We start from the raw sequence: 19,728 nt of genomic DNA, 5'->3' as shown, positions 1-19,728 counted from the left end.
GGCTGAATTCTCAGCCAAAGACTGAAGGAAACTCTCTGCTTTCAAGAGAAAACACGAATGAAATCCCTTCAGCAGCAGAATGAAATTCTCCTTCAGCCCCCCAGGAATGAAATCCCTGGCTGGCAGCACCAACCCTGCCTGTGCAGGGAGGCCTTGACTCAGCACCCCTGTCTTTAACCACCACAACTTCAATTTACAGCTCCTCCAGCCACCCTTCCTCAGGATCTGGTTGCTTTCTGTGGGTTTCCCCACTGCTTTTTTTAAATGTCCACATGCAGAAAATGAAATCCTAACTGTCCTTCCAACAGATTGCCACAAAGTGCTCAGCTCCAGTTTCCCAAAGTGCTCAGCTCCAGTTTCCCAGCTGAGCGTTCTGCTTGGCATTTGCAGTAATTGTCCTTGTCCCTCACTTCAGGAGCACACTAATAAGCACAGTCTGTTTTAAGAGCTTCCAGCAGCACCCTGAAGCCTCTGAGTTATTTTCTCCTAATGTCCTCCTCAGTGCTGAATTGTTGCTGTTTGAAAATCACTGTCATTTGGTAATTTGAGTTGAAAAATGCTCTGAGAGAGATTTTTCACTGCCTTCTCATCCAACTGCCAGCAAACTCCCGATGCCTTTATTCCTCCAGAGATGGACAAGCAGGCAGGCAGGGAGATTTGGGAAATCTGCCTTGGGAAGAGCATCACCCTGCAGAGCTGAAGGGCCTCCTCAGGTTTAAACCAGGAACTCCACTTTCTGCTCTCAGAAAGCTTTTCCTACCCCGCGCAAGGAGCCAACATCCCCTGGGAACAGCCAGGCAGGGATTTGCCACGGGGAGCACTCCCACATACCTGCCACAGGTATGCACGCAGCCACAACCCTCAGCTTCGCACGGGGGCACCAACCATGAGAGAATGGGCTGGAAGCAAGCGAGCTCTGGGGGTTACTGGGGCACATTAGGGCAGCTCCGTGGCATTAAGGGGCAGCAGGACCCGGGGGGGCACAGCAGCGGTACCTGGGATGACGGTGGGCTGGGCCGAGGTGCGGAAGGCGTAGTGGGCAGGCTTGGACTTGCCCTGCTGGTTCTCAGCCACCACGTACACCTCGTAGTCGGCGTTCCAGTCCAGGGATTTCAGCATCACGTGGTCGCTGCCCGACGGCAGCCGGATCTCAGGCTTCCACTCCGAGGAGTGCTTCTGCAGGGAGGGCACAGGGCATGGCTGTCAGAACTGGCACTGACTCTGTGATCCACAGAGAGCTGACTGTGGAAAATGTGTATTTGATTTGACAGGGCGTGGCTGTCAATCAGCACTAACTCTGTGATCCACAGAGGGTTCATTGTGAAAAATGCATATTTTATGATTGGCTTTTCGCAAATATTAAAATGAATATTTAAATGAATATATCCAGAAAGTTGATTGTGGAAAATGTGTATTTTATTTGACAGGGTGTGGCTGTCAGAATCAGAACTGACTCTGTGATCCACAGAGGGTTCATTGTGAAAAATGCGTATTTTACGATTGGCTTTTCGCAAATATTAAAATGAATATTGAAATGAATATATTAAAATGAATATATCCAGAAAGCTGATTGTGGAAAATGCGTATTTGATTTGACAGGGTGTGGCTGTCACAATCAGAACTGACTCTGTGATCCACAGAAGGCTGATCAATCTATCTTTGTTGATGTCCTAGATTGCAAGGCCATGTGTATTCTGTTTGCCATCTGTTAGATGGTTCTCTTCTGTCCATGGAGCAGTTTCCTTTATCTCTCCCACAGCCCATCCTCCCTCCAGATCTCTGCTGTCCATGGCCAGGCAGTGTCCCTGCATGGCTGATCAAATTCCATCATCCCATGGGAGATGCTCTGCCCAGGGGAGGAGCCAAGCATTCCTACCTGGATACAACCTGAGCTTTGGGACACCAGCACAGCCTTTCCACTGGATTCCCAGAGGAGCAGCTGCCTCTTCCACTGGACCTTCAGAGGAAAACTCCCCCCTTGTCCAGGATCCCTGCTCCAGCAGAACCACAGCTGGCCCTGCAGGAGGGCTGAGCCACCATGGAATGGCACTGCTGCCACCACCCTGACCCACAGGTGCCAGGTTGTGTTCTGACCCTGTCAGTGTTGCTTTGTTTTACTGCATTGTTTATTTTATTTTTATTTTCTTCCCTAATAAAGAACTGTTACTCCTGCTCCCCTATCTTTGCCTGAGAGCCTCCCTTCATTTCAAATTTATAACAATTAGGAGGGAGGGGGTTCACATTCTCCATTTCAGGGGAGGCTCCTGCCTTCCTTAGCACACACCTGTCTGTTCAATCCAAGACAATTAAGAAACCCACTGCTGTTATAGACAGTTACGATTCAGGTAGATTTAATTGGTCCCCTAATTCAAACACCATCACTGTTGGCTCATTAAGAAACTACTCTTTGGTAAACAAATCTCTGTGACACACTCCACACGTTCACAATACCAGGATTGACTGGAACCCGCAAATGCTGCTGGGTGGAGAGGCTGAGATGCCAGAGCAGCCTCTCCCCTGCTCAGAATCCTGTTTTCTGAGACAAAATCCCCTCACCTCCTCCTCTCATTCCGCCCCATCACTAAACCACTTCCAGGGGGCAAAAGCTGCAAGTTCTGCTCCTGCAAAAGCTCTCCTTCACACCTCAGCACATCAAATTTAAACCAGCCTGGTGCCAGAGATTCCTGCCTTCAACCCAGCCCCTCCCCGAGCCCGGGGAAGCTCAGCAGCTGCCAGCCCGGGCTGGGCCACACTTACAGCTTTGTACTTGATCAGGTAGTGCCTGATCGGGGAGCCACCGTCGTCCTGCTTGATGACGTTCACCTTGATGGAGTTGCCATCTTCTCCTATGTGACCTTCCAGCTTGGGGGCACTGGGTTCCCCTGCAACAACGGCGCATTCGGGGTTATTTGGGGGGAAAAAAAAAAAAAAAAGAAGAGGAAAAAAAAAGGTATTATCGAGGAAAAAATGCTCGTAAAAAATCAGAAGAATACTTTATCATCCTTTATCATCCTCAGCTCAGGGTATGAGCTGACCCAGACACAGAGGACACCGTGTGCCTGAGGTAAATATGTGCCACACCCACGTTGCATTTGAAACACCAAATTTCCATTTTTGCATGTGCTGGAATGGAATCAGTGAAAGAGAGCCCCCGTTCCCCTAAGAAAATCCCAAAGCAATGAGCAACTCCTCGCTGCTGCTGCAGTAAGAACTGCTGTGGAACACCTGGCAAACACCAGGAAGGGCTCTGTGGCTGCTCCTGTGGGGTGGGATGCACAGAGCACCACTGGGAAGGACCTCGTGCCCCTCAGACACACCCAGGTCTGCACTCCGAATTTGTCTAGTGGTTTTAGAGTTGCTGGATCACTTAAATGAGTGTGAAAACACCTGGACAGAACCCAGAGCACTCAGCCCTGCACTGCGGAACTCCAGGGGATGCTGGAGAGAAATCCAGAGAAAGCCCTTTGCTCCTGTGCAATAACCATTTCTAGGAGAAAAAGGCTATTGTGTCCCAGACTGCCACCAGCAGAAAAGGGCAATGTCCCTTCCTCCTGCAGGGCACCCTGACTCACAACCCCAGCCCTGCAACCCACAGCTCCCAAACTGCTTTTCCTACCCAGCTCCCCAACTCCTCCATGCCACGGAGGATCCCAGTCCCACCCTGCAGCTCTTGCTAAAAAAAGCCAGATCAGAGAAAGTCTGATTGCAGATTTGCAGCCCTGGATTTGTGTCCTGGATTTGTGTCCAGCTCCTCGTGGACAGCACAGGCACTCCTGAGTGGCCACAGCAAGGCTCATCTCCCAGCATCCTTCAAAAGTTCATCTTCAGAAGGAAGCTGAAGCCCTTTCCCCTCCCTCCTGCCTTTCAAAGGAATATGAGCACCGTTTTTTTGTGAAATGCCAATGGGAAAACTGCAAGGAACTGTGATTTAAGATGAATTCCATGCTGCTGCACTGTTCCAAGAGGGGCATCAATCACACTCCAGGAGTGTGGGACACACACATTTGTGTTTGACAACACAGCAACTCCTCTGATGGATGTAAAGAGGCAACACTCCTTCTTCCAGGCTGTTTTCCTTTCCCAAATCCTTTCCTCTGCCTCTATCCCCACTGCAAGGCTCCCACACCCCTGGGTGTTCCTGGGACAGCTTCCTCAGTGCACGCTGAACAGGAAAAGGTGACACAAGTGTGGTTTAAGGCACAGATAAACAGGAAAACTCCATCCTCACCTGGGCACACTGTCAGTTAAACAAGCAGAGGTATTTTTTCCTCCATCCCAAAAGACAAACAGCAGCATAAGGTCTCTGCTTTTGACTGTGGGGCTGAGTGGCAGCAGCTGCTCGGCAGTAATTGTGCTGGTTAGTCACCAAGAACTCACACTGGTTCTGTCACCCTGAGCCCCAGAGCAGCTCCCGGGGCAGGCAGGGACAGCTCTGGGTGTGCCCCGAGCCCTCCAGGAGCAGCTGGGCTGAATTCTCACCGAGCTGTGGCAGAGGGACAGAACACGAGCAGCATCTCCTGGCTCCTGCCCCACTCCCCCGGCTCAGAGATGATCAGTAATGAGCACAGGGCTCCTCAGGTGCTGAGGGAGCACGGCGCTTACAGAATCTGACCTTTTCTCTAACACAGCTGCATTTTTTTCCCAGTGATTGAGCACTGAGACGAACGGGAACATCCTTTGAAAAGATGCTTATTCTTGATTTTAAATGTCAGAGATGCTGCTGTGCTTTACACACACAGCCATTCCCATGATTAATTACCCGCTCTGCTGAAACTTTTCTGCCTTTTCTTCACTTTGAATTATCTAATTTCTAGCTCCTGATTCACTCCTTCCTCCCCCAACCATTTAAATTCCTTTCAGCTTTGAGAAACATTTCTCTTCAAAGAAAAGAACACTCCTAAGTGCTGAAAACCAACAGGTGGAGCAGTGCAAGCCCTGGCAAGGCGTAGTTTTCTCTCCAGAAATAAGTATTTATTTCATTTATCTCAAGCAGGTGGATGCAATCCAGACACAGGGCTGTAAAATGAAAACTGGGTTAGTGTGTCAAACAGAGGAGGAAGAAGTTTAGTGGGAGAAGTTTAGTCCAGCAGAATCAGCAACCCTATAACGAGTGAAGATGTGAGCAGCTGGAGAGAGAAGGTGGTCAGCAGGAGCTCGGAGGACTCATGCTCAGACATGCAAAGCAGAACAGCATCCCAGGGGTGCTCCATGCCAGGGCAGCTCCTGCTCAGCCAGGGCAGAAACCAGCCTGTCCCTCCCTCCTCAGAGCCCTTCCCAGCCCCTAAAGCAGGGCAGCCCTTGAGGGACCCCCCTGCTGCTGCTGCTGCTTGGCTGGTGAGAGCCAGCAGCTCCAGAGAGCCCAGATTTCCTGTCTGCTCATCAAATATCTGATTAAAGTCCTCTCTGAGCAGGAGGATGCAGGACCTTGCGCTCCCAGGGATTGAGGCTGATGCTCCAACTTCCCCCAGGGCACTCAGCAAAGGAGAAAAGCCCCAGACAGGAGCTTCAGCTGTGAGAGGAGCAGCCTTTGCCGTGCAGGGAGCCAGGACAGCCCAGCCCTGCCAGGGGCAGCTCAGGCTCCACAGAAACCAGGGGCAGTCTGATCAAGGAAATGAGGATTTTCCTCCCGGCTCCCAAAGCCTGCAGGGCTTCCCAAAGCTGCTGGTGGCAGGGGAGCTGAGGGCAGGGCTCTGAGCCATCACATTTCCAATTTAATTTTCACCCACTCCCTGCTAAGCCATCAGCTCTGATCATCTGCTGCTGCAGGGAAATGTTTCCTGGTATCCTCTGAACCCTTTGGTTTCTATTCAGGGCTTCCTGGCCCTAACACTGGACTGCTGGATTGCAGAAATTCTTGGTTTTATTGTGTTTTTTGGAGGGCCAGGGTGGGTGCAACTTGAGGTGGGGAGAAAAGAGAAAATGAAAAATCCCTGAGGTTAAATCCAGCTGGCAGCAAGGCAAGGCCCTGCATCCTCCCTGTGCTCAGAGAGCAAACCTGGAGAATTCTGCAGCAGGGGAAGGAGGAAAGGGCTGATTTCTGCAATCTCTGAGCACCACGAAACCAGGACTGGGAACAGACACCAGGAGGGCAAAACCACAGAGAAAGAACAGGCCGGGCTCGGGGTGCACACGAGGGCAGCAAACAGCAGCAGCAGAAATAAGGAACAAAAGCAGAACGTGCAGAAATGAGACAGGCACATCTCCCAGCCTGCTGGAACTCAGCACAGGGAGGGGACAGGGACGGGGCTCCTCTGTGCATGCAGCCACGAGGGGAGGTTACTGGTGTTAGTTCTGTTTCCCTGGCTAAGCCCAGCCGAAATCCTCTCCTGGGGGTGGTCCCAGCCAAAAAGGTGACTCCAGAAGTCCCGCATTGTGAAAAGCCACTCCTGCCTGGCTCTGGCAACTCCTCCTTCGGCCGGGGCAGCGGCAGAGCAGGAGCTCCCCTCCCTCCCCTGCTGGGACTGTGCTGGGAGTGAAGAGTGGCAGTGCCAGCGCTGCAGGAGCTGCTCTGCACCACCCCACGCCCTGCTGCAGCTCCAGACAGAGCCAGGCTCAACCATCTGCTCTGCCACAGGCATATTTTATGAAAATCCTTCGCTAGGATTTTTTTTTTCCTCCTGAAAAGCTGAGGAGCCTCAGGAGAGAAATGTGAACAGTAACTCTCTGCTGCTGTGGAATGCAATGGGTGCTGCCTTGGTTGGTCCAGGGAGGTGTTTCTAATTAATGACCAATCAAGGATGCAGCTAGATGAGACTTTCTGGTCAGTGACAAGATTTTGTTGTTCATTCCTTTCTATTCCTGCCCAGCCTTCTGATGAATCTTTTCTCTCTATTATTTTAGCAGAGTTCTAATAGAGCGTTTTTAATATAATGTATATCATAATACAATAAATCAGCCTTCTGAAAGATGGAGTCCAAATTCTCATCTCTTCCCTCGTCCTGGGACCCTGCAAATCTCACAAGACTGCTCCTTGGAGTGCTGGGGAGCAGCAGCTCCTGTGAGCTGAGCTCAGCTTAAGGCCTTGCCAGGCTTCCAGAGCCTGGGTGGGAGCAGAGAGGGGCCCTGGCAGGAGCCAGATTCTCCCTCTGATCAGAACTGTGTGAGGTCTGGCTCTGCGAGTGCTGTTTCACAGGATTTACACGCAGGATTTCATAGAGAGAGGATTTTGTAACAGCATTTTACAGGGAGTGTATTTCATAACACAGCTCTCCTTCCAGCTATGCTTGAGTTTTACTCACAATAAAAAGGGAATTATTTCTTCAATCAAACTGTGACATACTCCAAACAGCCAGATTTCAGAGAATTCAGGGTTTTTTTTGGAAGGCTACTGAACGTGTACAGTGTGGATGTGTGCACATATCTCTACAGAAATGTGTATTTTATACGGTCAAAATGCTGCTAAAGCAACAGGAGAGAGGCTGCTCCCAGAATTCCCTAATTTCCCATCAAATTCCAGTCTGTGGTTGGTCCCACAGAGAGGCCAAAGGATTTTGGCCTTTGGTGCTCATTCCAGAGGATTTTTAGCACCTTCCTAGGACAGTTCCTTGCTGGACAATGAGAGTGAAGAAGCAAATGACTGAGCCAGGTGATTTTTTTGGTTTTTTTTCCTGTTGTTTTCCCTCCAAGTTTTTCCCAGCTCAATGCAGAGGACTGAAGTCGAGTTCTTCCCATGCAGAAATGACGAGCAACTCCTCCAAAGAAAGGCTCGGTGGGATTTTTGGGTGGTTTTTTTTTTTTTTTTTGGAATTTGGAGATCCCAGAGGGGAATCCTCACCCCAAAAATCTAGGCAACCAATCAGAACAAAGTGTTTTTACCTTCTGTTCACCAGCGAGGACGACATCATCAGCACCATGCAAGCCACATGACAAATTCACATGATACGCACGCACATGAGTTTGGTTGAAAGGAAAGTGGAGGAGGTCACATGGAAAATACAAAAAAATTAAAAAACTGATGTAAACAATGGGCAAGGGAAAAAAATCAACAACAGAATTACAGAGTAAATAAAAATAGGAGCAAAATTAAATTAGCCAGCATATATCAGAAACACGGGGGAGGGGGGGACAGTAAAACCGCCTGGAAAATAAGAATATTAAACCACAGCAAGCACTGAGTTATGGCCTCGTGTTAGGCACAGCTGCGTCACTGCTTAGTCATACAAGGAACAAAAGGGACAAAAATCATTGCGGTGTGTGCCAGGTCTGCTGGAGGAATCCACAGAACTGCTGGGAAGAAAAAGGGGATTATTGTTATTCCGAGGCAGCGGAGGCGAAAGGGTCACAACCAGCCCAAAAGGACACAAACCCTGGCACCCCACAGCGGCGTGTCCTCGCTCTGCAGCACAAACCTGCTCCTGATCACAACTGCAGGAGAGAAAGCCCTGCTGAGGTGACACGGCCGAGGACACTCCTCATCCCGGAGCTGCGGGGTCGGTGCCGGCACCGGCAGTGCCACCGAGGGGCTGGGGAGGGCAGGGGGCTCTGCCAGCCCAGCCAGCACAGGGGATCCGTCCCCAGCGGGGCCCAGGGAAGGTGGCAGCTGCCGGGCAGCGCAGGGGGAACGAGGAACAATCAGCTGCCAGGCTCCCTTCCCACATCCCTCCAGAACTCGCATTTCTCACCTCTGTCTCATCCTAATGAGGCTACTCCACAGTGCTTGATGTATAGAGAATTAAACCCTTAATCCTTTGGGTGCTTGTCTCTGACAAGATTAAGGGCAGGCCATTACCGGGGAAAGAACTGATGGCACAAAATGTAAAATCCATTTGTTAGAGCCGAGCTCTCAATCCATCCTCTTTAAACACGGGCTCACAGACTCTGGGCACTGTGAAGGAGGGAGGTTGAGGAGCTGCTGGGAGGCTGCCTGGAGGGAAGATCCCTGTCTTCTGGTCAGAAGAAACCTCTTCCAAACTGCAGCAAACTCAATAAAACCTGAGATTTCAAACCAGGCAACAGAGGCTGCCTGTCCTCAGGAGAGGAGCTTTAGGTAAAGATCAAGGGCAGAGTTAGCAGCATAAAGAGAATAAAATGGTTTGGGTTGGAAGGAACCTTAAAGATTATCCAGTCCTAGGCAGAGGCACTTTCCACTGGAGCAAGTTGCTCCAAGCCCCCTCCAACCTGAAAAAAAATCCCTTTTTTCCAGTGAGCTCGACCACTGTGAGGCAAAGCAGGTCCCAGAGAGGAGAGAGCTGCAAGAAAAACATCAGAACTGGCACAGAACTATTTCCTGGAGCAACCTCAGAGGGTTAAATGCAAGGAGAGACATTCCTAAAGCTCCTCCATGCCTGCAGACATCTCCCACTGCCATCTCCCACACCCCAAAAAGCCAGAGGAGGCAACCCTGCAGCTGTCACAGACACATTTCATGAAAATCCTTTTGCCAGGATTTTCTTCTCTTGAGAAGCTGAGGAGCCTCAGGAATGAAATGTAACCAAGAACTCTCTGCTGCTGTGGGATGCAACAGGCGCTGCCTTGGTTGGTCCACGGGAGTGTTTCTAATTAATGACCAATCAAGGATGCAGCTGGGTCAGACTCTGGTCAGTCACGAGTTTTTAAATTTATTTTATTCTATTCTTGTTAAGCTGATGAGTATTTTTTTTCCTATTCTTTTAGTACAGTTTTAATATAGCATGTTTAATATAATATATATCATAATATGATAAATCAACTTTCTGAAACATGAAGTCAAGATTCTCATCTCTTCCCTGCAAATCTCAACACTGCAGCCTCATTAGGTTTGTGTGCCTGCCTCAAGGTGCCACAGGGCAGCTCTCACTCCCTGACTGTGCTGCTTTCACTCCCTGGAGCCCGAGGAGAGCACAGATCCCTGCCAGCAGCAGCAATCAAACGGAGCAGAGCTGGAGGAGCGTCTGCCCCGTGCCACTGCCCTGCCTCTGCTGCTGAATTCCCCCTCTGCCCAGGCTGCAGCACGGCCACGGGGGCAGCGCCTGCACAATTGGAGTGTGCACACAAACAACAGCTCTGCTCCTGCTCTGAGCTGCACCCCGGGCAGGGCAAAAGGGAAACTTCCCCCCTCCTCCTCCTCCTCTTCCTCCTCCACACACACAGCCCCCACGCCAACAGAACTGGAAAATGTTTATCATTAATTAGCTCCTAGGAGCTTTTCTGGGTGAAGATTCTTTTTTTTTTCAGAACAAACTGTTCTGTAAAACATGAACCCAAGGTTTTCCCTCCACGGGAAGCTGTGTCCAGCCCACACAGCAGCAGCCAGAAGGGAGTCTGTGCCTGCTGAGGAATAAAGGATGATGAGCAGAGCCTGCCCTTCGGCCTCTCCAGCCCATCCTCCACGGCTGACAGGAATGAAAAGGTCTCTTCAGCCCCTGAGTGCAGCAGGGGTTGGGGTTTGGCACTTTGGAAAGGAAAATTACTGCACAAGCAGCACGCTGCTGGTGGCCACTGCAGGTACAGGACATTTAAAGTCACCTGTGAGACCGTGAAACGTGCCAGTCATTCAATATAGTTAATTATAAATTCATTTGAGTGGCTACACTCTCTCTCCATCCCAAGATCATCCCACACTTCATGCTCGGAGCGTTTTCCATTCAGAAAACCATTCCTACCCCACCTCAGGGAACACCTCAGTGACTCACAGGCCCCACGCACACTCTGGATTAGTGCAAGGCACAGGGAGAGCATCTGGCAGAGATCATCAGTGACCCGAAGCACACACATGCACCAGGCAGCTCAGATCCTCACCGAGGGCTTTCCTTCCCCCTTGACCACCCAACCGAGGCAGCCTGAATCCAGCTCCCACCTCACGTATGGAACTTTCTGGAAGCCTGAAGCCTCTTTTAAGGCAAGCAGGGCCCTGGGATCAATCCTGCAGGGCATTTCACCTCCTCATTTGCATCTTTTCCAGCCCCCAATATCCCTGATTTTAATATCAACTGTATCTCCCTACGTTCAAAGCAAACAGAGCGAGGCAGGGCAGCAAGGAAACGATTTCATGCACATCCCCTTTCCACAGGCAGCTGTAAAATAGGGAGGGTGAAAGGAAAACATTCCTTTTAGAAAGGAGGATTTGGGGGGGTTACTCCTCTTGCTCTCCCTCTAGGTGCTTTTCCTACCCCTTTTATTCCCATTTTCCAGCCCGTGCTTGGCAGAGGGGGGGAAGAGGAGGAGGAGGAAGGGCAGCATGCCGGGATGTGAACATGCTCACACGGCACACCGCTGTCAGCAGCCAGCCCAGGACGCCCCGGAGCCCTGGGATGGGGGATCCTGGGCTCCAGCAGCGCTCAGGGCAGGGCCAGCAGCCCCAGGTACTCACTCGGAGCCGCGGGGCTCGGGGATGCAGCCGGAGCTGGGGTCGCTACGGAAACACAAGGATGCACAGGGTGGGAACCGGGTGACAGCAGGGACACTGAGCAGGGGACCGAGGGGGACACCCAGCCCTGGTGGCAGGGCTGTGTCACCCAGGGAGCTGCAGAAATCCTGCCCTGCTGCCTGCCAAGCCCTGCGGGCCCTCCAGGGCACAGCCTGCCCTGAGGCTTTCCTCATCCCCAAGAGCTCTGAAGCTCCAAACTCCCATTTTTGCCTCCTTTTGGCCTCACCCTGGCCATGAATTGAACATTTGGGAGGCTTCTAGGTTCTGCAAAGCCACCTACCTGTCCCCGGGTGCTGGCGTGAGGCTGGGCACACGGCTCTGCTGCTGGGGCTGCAGAGCTCCTCCTGCTCCTTCTCCTCTCTTCTCAGCTGCATTTCCCCCTTGTCCTGCAGCACTGCTGGGGATCCCCACCCTGCCCTCCCTGGGGTTGTCATCTCCAGGGCCCCAGTCCTCAGCCTGGCCTCTGACCCTGACCATCACCCTCATGTCATTATTTTTTATTGCTGCTCCTGGAATTAACAGGATCCAAACCACCTCGGGCTGCACAAAAGCTCTGGAAGTGCCTCCCAGTGGCTCCCCGGTGCTGCAGTTTGCAGCCCTGCCTGTCCATCTGTCCATCCACCCTTCCCCTTCCTGCTCCCCTACATCCAAGCTTTAAGGGGAAATGGCACAAGCAGGATTCAAAATTTGGGTTCAAAATAAAAATATTTTTAAAAATCCTCTCATGTGTTTTTCACTTCAGGAATCTCAAAGCAGCTTCTTCGAGCTTGTCCTTGTCACCTTGGGAGCAACAGCAGCTCCCCGTGAGGATGCATTGATAAATGGAATAATGCTCACTGGGATAAAGAGGCTTTTTTAGCTCCATTGATCAGGTTTGATTGGAAAGGCACAAAGCCATGGAGCCATCTCCACATCTCACTCACAATTACACAAATCCATCACATTCCTGACTCACTGTGCAGGGGGAAGTGGGGAACATGCCATTTTTTTTAAAATTTAGTATGAGGTTTATTTATTTAATCACACAATCTACACAAGTGCTGGAAGACTGTCCGGTGGTAAAACCATTAGTGAGAAGAGGGAAAATAAATTGAATTTTTTTCTTGAATTTTGTGCTTTCAAAATTGTGCAGCTGTTCAAAATGTTGAAGATTTTGCTTGGCTCTGGTCTAAACCAGTTCTGCCATTTAGCTGAACTGATTTCCCTGAATTATCTCAGTATCATTAAAATTGAACAGTTTTTAACGGATTCACAAATACGAAGCCTTCCACTACTCCACTCTGAGTCAACAAGCTAACTAGTATTATTTTTATTATTATGATGATTAGATAATCACTACATTAAATATTCCAACTGCATGCTGTAGGGCACAGACAAAGAGTTAACCCCAGCTCTGTTCTAAACAAGAGCAGTCAGTGTTGTTAGGAAATGGACACTACCAGTTACTCCAGTCCTACAGCCCCTGAGAGGAAAAAGGCACTAAATTAAAAGCTGGAAGTTCTGGGTGTTAGAGGAACACTCTAAAAACACAAAAAAAAAAAGTGAAAGAAATGCAGAGAAATGCACTTACGTGGGTGAGGGATGCCTGCAGTTTATCCATGGATGGAACACAGACCAAAACCGAAATAAAACGACAGAGATAGACACACACAAACAAAAAAAAATAAATAAATGTAGAAGATGTGAGGAGACAGAGAATATGGAGCTGGAAAATCAGCATCCCAGGTGTGCCCTGCTGAGCAGGGATGGGCAGAGCCCGGGCACAGCTCGGGGACTCCGGACATGCTCGGGGTGGGCTGGGACAGCCCTGGGTCCAGCAGAGGGGTCTGGAGAGAGAATTCCAGCTGGGAGAGGGCTGGGAACAACAGTCAGGGCTGGCTGCAGGAGGAAAGGGAAGGAACCACGGCAGAACAGCTCTCCCTGCCTGCTCTGGGCACACCTGCCCTGCCCGCTCCACCTTTCATCGCCTTCCTCTTGCTCTCCTTCCCACCCTGAAGAGCTCCCTGGGATTTGATGCTTCCCTGGAACAGGAGGACAGTGCTGGGCCACAGCAGGACACGGAAATGGCCCGGGCAGAGCAGAGAAGAGCCTGAGGAGTCCATGGAATCCCCTCAAGAGCTGCAGGGGCACCTCAAAGCAGCGTGTGCAGAACAGAGCAACCCTCCCTCCCTTCACCTTCCACAGCCCAAGGCCAGTCCTGTGCTGAACACCTCCACGTGGAAAACAAACCTTGTGACAGTGACATCACGTTCCCTGTGACCAAAACCCTTCTCAGCTGCTTTTGCTCATTAAAGTTCTCCTTGGCACAGCCCCTTCTCCTCGGCACCACCAAACTGCAAACACCAGCCAGCGCACAGAAAACAGCTCCTCCGCCTCCTCCCTTCCCATTACCGACAGAACCCAGCCCAACCCAGAGCCACGGAGACAACAGAGGGTGCAGCGAGGTCTGAGAGAGAGAAGAGGTGAGATCCATGCACGGCAGAGGCTGCGGGCAGCAGCACAGGGAGGCTGGGCTGTACTTACGGACTGGCTGCGTCTTGAACTCGGCGGGCGGGCTGAGCTCCCCCACGCCCTTGCCGTTGACAGCTGACAGCCTCACTGCATAGGTGGTCTCAGGCTTCAGCCCCGTGATGGTCACTGTCCCCTCCACGTTGGCTGGGGGGGAAAAAAAGCAGAGAAAAGCTCAGGACTCCAAGGAAGAAATGAATAAACTTTGTTTTCCCCACGCGGGGAAAAACAGACCTAAAACCAGACCTGGCTCCAGCTGGGATCACACCACTCCAGCGGGGAATAAAATAAGAATTTCAGCTCCACATGGGATTGGTGGTGGAGGATTCAGCTCTGGAGCAGAACTCTGCCTTTTACAGGCCTCCCCAAATCAAAATTCTTTTACTTTGACTCCAGGATGGATTTTGTGCAGTGAGCACTGCTATAGATCACCTCAACAGGACGGGATTGCTGCTGGAATAGCAGAGTTTATTTTCCAAGGGGGACCAAGGGGTGACAGATGAGGGTTCAAAAGCCTCCTGTGGGAAGCAGCAAGTGAAAACTATAATTCCAAGCACAGGGTTCTTCACCCTGCTCGGACTGAGCTCTCAGCAAAGCCCAGCCCTCATTTCCAGCTGAAAATTCCCCTTGTCCCTCGCAGCAAATGTTTAAAAACTTGTCTGGAGCCTCCAACCTGAACCCTCCACCCTCCCTGGCTTTTCCCTACAGGAAAGCCAGTATTTTTCAGTGCTGGCGGGGAAGGAAGCAGGTTTTTATTGTCACTCCTACCTTCCTTGGCATCGTAGAGCCTGGAGTGCCAGTCCCCCTCGCCCAGGGCCCTCCACTCCGCCTTGTACCTGAGGATGGGCACCCCGCCCGTGGCCTCGGGCTCGTCAAACTCCACCTGGGCACTGCTGGAATAGGGCTCCACCCGGCCGATGGAGGGCGAGGAGGGCGTGTCTGGGGACAAGGGACAGCACGGTGAGACACAGAGCCGGGAAAGGAGCTGGCAACATCCCACAGCCCCTGGCTTCCAACAGCACGGGACAAGGGTGGGGCTGAGGGTTCAGGCAGCTTTAGAGATGTTAATTAGTGCACAGATCTTAATTTTGTCTCCTCTCTAAGAGGCTGGAGACTCCCAGCCCCTTCTCCAAAAGAGAACAAGCAGGGCAGTGCAGCAGAAGCATCCTGGATGCCACTGTGTCCTCAGTGTCCCTTGACAGGGCTCTGCAGTCCTGGATGCCACTGTGTCCCCAGTGTCCCCTGACAGGGCTCTGCAGTCCTGGGTGCCACTGTGTCCCCAGTGTCCCTGACAGGGCTCTGCAGTCCTGGATGCCACTGTGTCCCCAGTGTCCCTTCCACAGGGCTCTGCAGTCCTGGATGCCACTGTGTCCGCAGTGTCCCTTCCACAGGGCTCTGCAGTCCTGGATGCCACTGTGTCCCCAGTGTCCCTGACAGGGCTCTGCAGTCCTGGATGCCACTGTGACCCCAGAAACCAAAAGAAAAGTACATAATGCATTGTAACTAAAAGTACATAATGCACTGTAACCTAAACCCAGGGTCTCCAGGCCTGCCTGCAGCAGGAGCTGCCAGCTGTGGGCACAGCCCTGTCCCCACAGCCCTGGGCTGCTCTAACTCCTGGTGCAATAAATGCATTTTGAAGAGCTGCCTGCAGTCCTGCATCCCTCATTCAGGCTCTTACGGTGAGCAGCCTCTCTGAGGGCAGAAGTTGCTCTCCTGCCACCCCAGCAGAGCAGGGCCCCCGTGTCACTGCTGGCACCTGCCTGCCCTCCCTGCTCACCTGCCTGCACCAGGATGAACTCGGAGGACTCCTGCCCGATGCGGTTCACAGCCGTGCAGTTGTAGTTCCCAAAGTCATTCTCCGAGTCTGGGGTCACCTGTGGGGGGAAGGAAGGCTCAGGGTGGGATCACAAAACCCTTTTCACTCTGCCAAGGCACCCTGAATTTAGCTGGGGAGGAGCTACAATAAAATCCAGGCGTTTGTGCTCCCAGGGCTGTCCATGGAGGAGAGAGCTGCAGTGGGCAAAAAGCAGGGGCTGCCTCTTCTGTTACCTGATTTTCTTCAACTTCCAATTCCTGCTCTTCTTTATCTCCTACAACCTGATTTTCTCAGAATTTATATGCTTGAAACACCACCCCAACTTCATTTCTAACGAGAGGACCAGACTGAATTCCTTCACCATCAGTTATCTGATGGCTCTCCTGGCTCTTCCTCACCTCCAGGTAGCTTGCTGAGGGGGTGTTGTAGATCTTGATGTTGCTGTAGTTGGAGCTGGGCAGGAGCTGCCCGTCCCGGAACCAGGAGATGACAGCACTGGGGTAGGCAAACACCTCACAGGTGATGTTCACTTGGTTTCCTTCCCAGGTGTACACGGCCACGGGGCCCTGCAGCTTGGGGGCATCTGAAAGACATGTTTGGGAAGGCAATTGGGGCCAGCCGAGCTCCCAAAAAAGCCTCCCTGTAAGGATCCCTCGGCTGGAGTCCACCTCAGTGCGGGTAAAGGGAATCTAATATTGGAAATGGGAACTGTGCTCTCACCCGGGGCGTGGGGAACGCCTTCTGCTGAAGGGCACAAAGAGAAAACCTGCTCAGCCCTGGGCTGCTCCTGGGCAGCGTGGGAGGAGCAGACAGCGGGCTGGGGCTGGGGAGGTGTTCCAGGGGAGAACTGGACTCCCAACAAACGCGACTGCAGCAGATCCGTGGTGAGCTGCAAAGAGCACCCAGGCAGGGAGAACACCCCACACCCTCACCCTCCTCACCCTCAGCACCACACCGCAGGGAGGGAACAGGGAACCAAGCAGCCCCCACAAACCCCTGCAGGGCACTTACACTGCACCTCCAGGTACATGGCCTGCGAGTCCTGGCCGATGGTGTTGCTGGCCGTGCAGACGTACTCGCCCGCGTCCGTGTACTGGATGTCCTTGAGCGTCAGCGAGGAGACGCGCGCGTGGCTGCGCACCACGATCCGCCCGTCCAGCGTCTGCGCACACACAGCCCGTCAGGGGCAGCCCCGGCAGGGCACACAGCCTGCCCCAGAGAGCCCCAGGGTGGCACACAGCCTGCCCCAGGGTGGCACACAGCCTGCCCCAGAGAGCCCCAGGGTGGCACACAGCCTGCCCCAGGGTGGCACACAGCCTGCCCCAGAGAGCCCCAGGGTGGCACACAGCCTGCCCCAGAGAGCCCCAGGGTGGCACACAGCCCGCCCCAGGGTGGCACACAGCCTGCCCCAGAGAGCCCCAGGGTGGCACACAGCCCGTCAGGGGCAGCCCCAGGATGGGCACACAGCCTGCCCCAGAGAGCCCCAGGGTGGCACACAGCCTGCCCCTGGCAGCCCCAGCAGGGCACACAGCCCGCCCCAGGCAGCCCCAGCAGGGCACACAGCCTGCCCCAGGGCAGCACACAGCCTGCCCCTGGCAGCCCCAGCAGGGCACACAGCCCGCCCCAGGCTGCCCCAGCAGGGTACACAGCCTGCCCCTGGCAGCCCCAAGATGTCACACCCCCTGCCCCAAGGTGGCACACAGCCTGCCCCAGCCCGGGGCAGCCCCAGCAGGGCACACAGCCTGCCCCAGACAGCCCCAGAAGGGCACACAGCCAGCCCCAGGATGACACTCACCCTGCCCCAGCATGGCACACAGCCTGCCCAGCCCCAGGCAGCCACAGCATGGCACACAGCCTGCCCTGGGATGGCACACAGCCTGCCCCAGACAGCCTCAGGATGGCACACAGCCTGCCCCTGGCAGCCCCAGCAGGGCACACAGCCTGCCTGAGGCCAGGTGAGAGCACCAGGGGCAGCTCCCTGTCCCACAGGGGCAGCTCCCTGTCTCACAGGGGCAGCTCCCTGTCCCACAGGGCCCACTGTGTGTGCAACGGCTCAGAGCACTCAGGGGAAGGGGGAAACACCAAAAGAAGGACCAAAGTATCAGCTCCTACACGGCTGAGAACAGCACGTGTCTGAGAAGAAACTTCTCCCCAGGATGGGCACTGCAGAGATCCAGCTCTGGTTAAAAAGCTTTGCCAGCATGCAAAGAGGAAAAAGAAAAAAAAAAAGGAAACGTCCCCAAAAGCTTCCAGTGAGAGAATGCAGCCCTCCTTGTCCTCTCAGCAATACTGGATTTATCTCAGTGCCCCTGAAATGGGGAAGGAAGAACGGATCCAGAGCTCAGAGCGGAAGCAGGCAAAAAGGAAGCTCAGAACTTTCACCTGCATGTGGCACACCAAGAGAGGAAAGGGCAGCAAAAAGGGCAAGAAAGCCTCTAGAGACAGCCCTGCCTCAAGAAAATTCCAGAACCACTTCCCACACGCAAGAGAGTGTGGGGATGCCACTGACAGAGAGAAACTAGGAGTGCAAAATGCCAGGGGACTGCCAAGGGACTGCACCCACCCAGCCACCCCAGGCTGCTGGTTTCCCTCTCCAGTTTGTCACCAAATCCATGAAAACACAAAGCCAGGCACTCCTCTCTGCCTCCTGCTGCTCCTGCCTCAGCCTGGAAGCTCTCAAGCACCAACTCCCTCCCCTCAGTGCTGATTTTGGAGCACAAACACAAGGGAGTAAAGCTGGCACCCTCAGGCTGTGCCTGCTGCCACTCTCCAGGAGCATCTGTTTCCTTGGGAGGTGCAGGACAAGTGCTGATAAAGGAGTGAAACCCCGAGGATTTCCAAGAGCCGAGTGCACAGAAAGCATCTCTGCTATCTCAGGTGCCAGAGCCCTGGGCCCCAGCCCCTCTCTGTGCTGATGCTGACAAATAAATGTCTTTTGTCACCTCAGTTAGCTCCAGTGTCAGCTCGTGGGCACCGGGCCAATTCCAAATGCACAAAAACAATATCTTTTGATGACACAGAAACAACTGGGTGTATTCTTCTCCTCTCTCCTTCCCTGCTGCAATCCCTGGCCAGTGCCACGAGCTACAGACTCCATCCCTGGCCTGGAACAGTTATTCCATGGGCTCGTGGTGCTGTGGGCAGCATTTCAGAGCCTGACATGAAACTCCTGTGGTACCACACCACCAAAATCTGCTTTTATCTCACTGGCCTGCTCTCCTTCTGTCTGACTCTGGATTTCTCTCCAAAGCCCAGCTCATTCCAGCAGCACCCATGGGTGCCAGGGCTCCAGACCTGGGGGAATATTCTCAATATTTGTTTCTGCGAGCTCACCAGAAGAGTGGAAGGAACAAAACACCAGTGTGGGATCAGCTGAGGTGATTCTAGAGAAGGCATTTTTACACCCAAACGGCTCCTGCCTCAAGACCCACCACACAGGAGTGCCAGGAAATCATGGCCAGGGAGGGTTTCATGAGCAATGCAACTGATTCTGAACATAAAGCTCTGGGCTTTTAATGCAAAAAGGAATAAGGGAAGAAAATGAGAGATCAGGAAAAACACTCCAAGGAAGAGAAAAAGGCCAAGCCAAGAAAGCACAAGCAAGGTCTCTCTCTCCCTGCAGCAGCCCACCAGGGGCTCTGGCTGTTGGAGACAGGACAGGAGGAATTTGGGAGCCAGATGTTGACATCTGTAACCCTTTAACTCAAATCTCTCAGCTGCAAGGCTCTGGGCTATCAAAACAACAAACTGCTAGTGCTGGGAGAGCAGCTCAGGGGCACAGGGAATCGCTCAGAACAGAGCAGGATGCTCTCTCTCCAATGCTTTGCCAATTATTGCAATTTACCCTGAGCTACTGCAGGCGTTTCCCCAAATTCTGGCCGTGCCCTGGGGCACAGGCACTGTGATCACAGCTGGGCAAGAGCTCAGCAGCTCGGGGCCAAAGGGGGAGAGCAGACAAATAAACTGCATTTATCCCACCCCCTTCCCTGCTGGAGCTCTCAGGCCTTTCCCAAAGAAGCCCCCAGGGACAATTCTGCACAGTCCTGTCTGCTCTTCA

At 52.9% G+C, this 19,728-nt stretch overlaps 1 protein-coding gene across 15 annotated transcripts in view; it reads right to left on the bottom strand.

Annotated features, from left to right (window-relative positions):
* The window catches only part of NCAM1 (neural cell adhesion molecule 1), an 85,695-nt gene that overhangs the window by 12,094 nt on the left and 53,873 nt on the right, over positions 1-19,728 (bottom strand). For 6 of the 15 annotated variants that reach the window (XM_038161453.1, XM_038161461.1, XM_038161455.1 and 3 more), the window contains 7 exons: positions 16,683-16,833; positions 16,070-16,254; positions 15,633-15,729; positions 14,621-14,791; positions 13,868-13,999; positions 2,758-2,882; positions 996-1,176 (listed from right to left, as the gene is read on the bottom strand). In XM_038161453.1, coding sequence (XP_038017381.1) covers positions 996-1,176; positions 2,758-2,882; positions 13,868-13,999; positions 14,621-14,791; positions 15,633-15,729; positions 16,070-16,254; positions 16,683-16,833 — 1,042 coding nt within the window. Of the gene's footprint in view, positions 1-995; positions 1,177-2,757; positions 2,883-7,815; positions 7,819-11,287; positions 11,330-12,914; positions 12,930-13,867; positions 14,000-14,620; positions 14,792-15,632; positions 15,730-16,069; positions 16,255-16,682; positions 16,834-19,728 lie in introns of all 15 variants that reach the window. The other 9 variants (XM_038161452.1, XM_038161458.1, XM_038161454.1 and 6 more) reach the window with 4 other exon arrangements.

This window comes from Motacilla alba, chromosome 24 (genome assembly GCF_015832195.1).
Source record: "Motacilla alba alba isolate MOTALB_02 chromosome 24, Motacilla_alba_V1.0_pri, whole genome shotgun sequence".
Classification (NCBI taxonomy): domain Eukaryota; kingdom Metazoa; phylum Chordata; class Aves; order Passeriformes; family Motacillidae; genus Motacilla; species Motacilla alba.
Note: the sequence above shows the minus strand (reverse complement) of the source record. Positions and strands in the feature narration are given on the sequence as shown.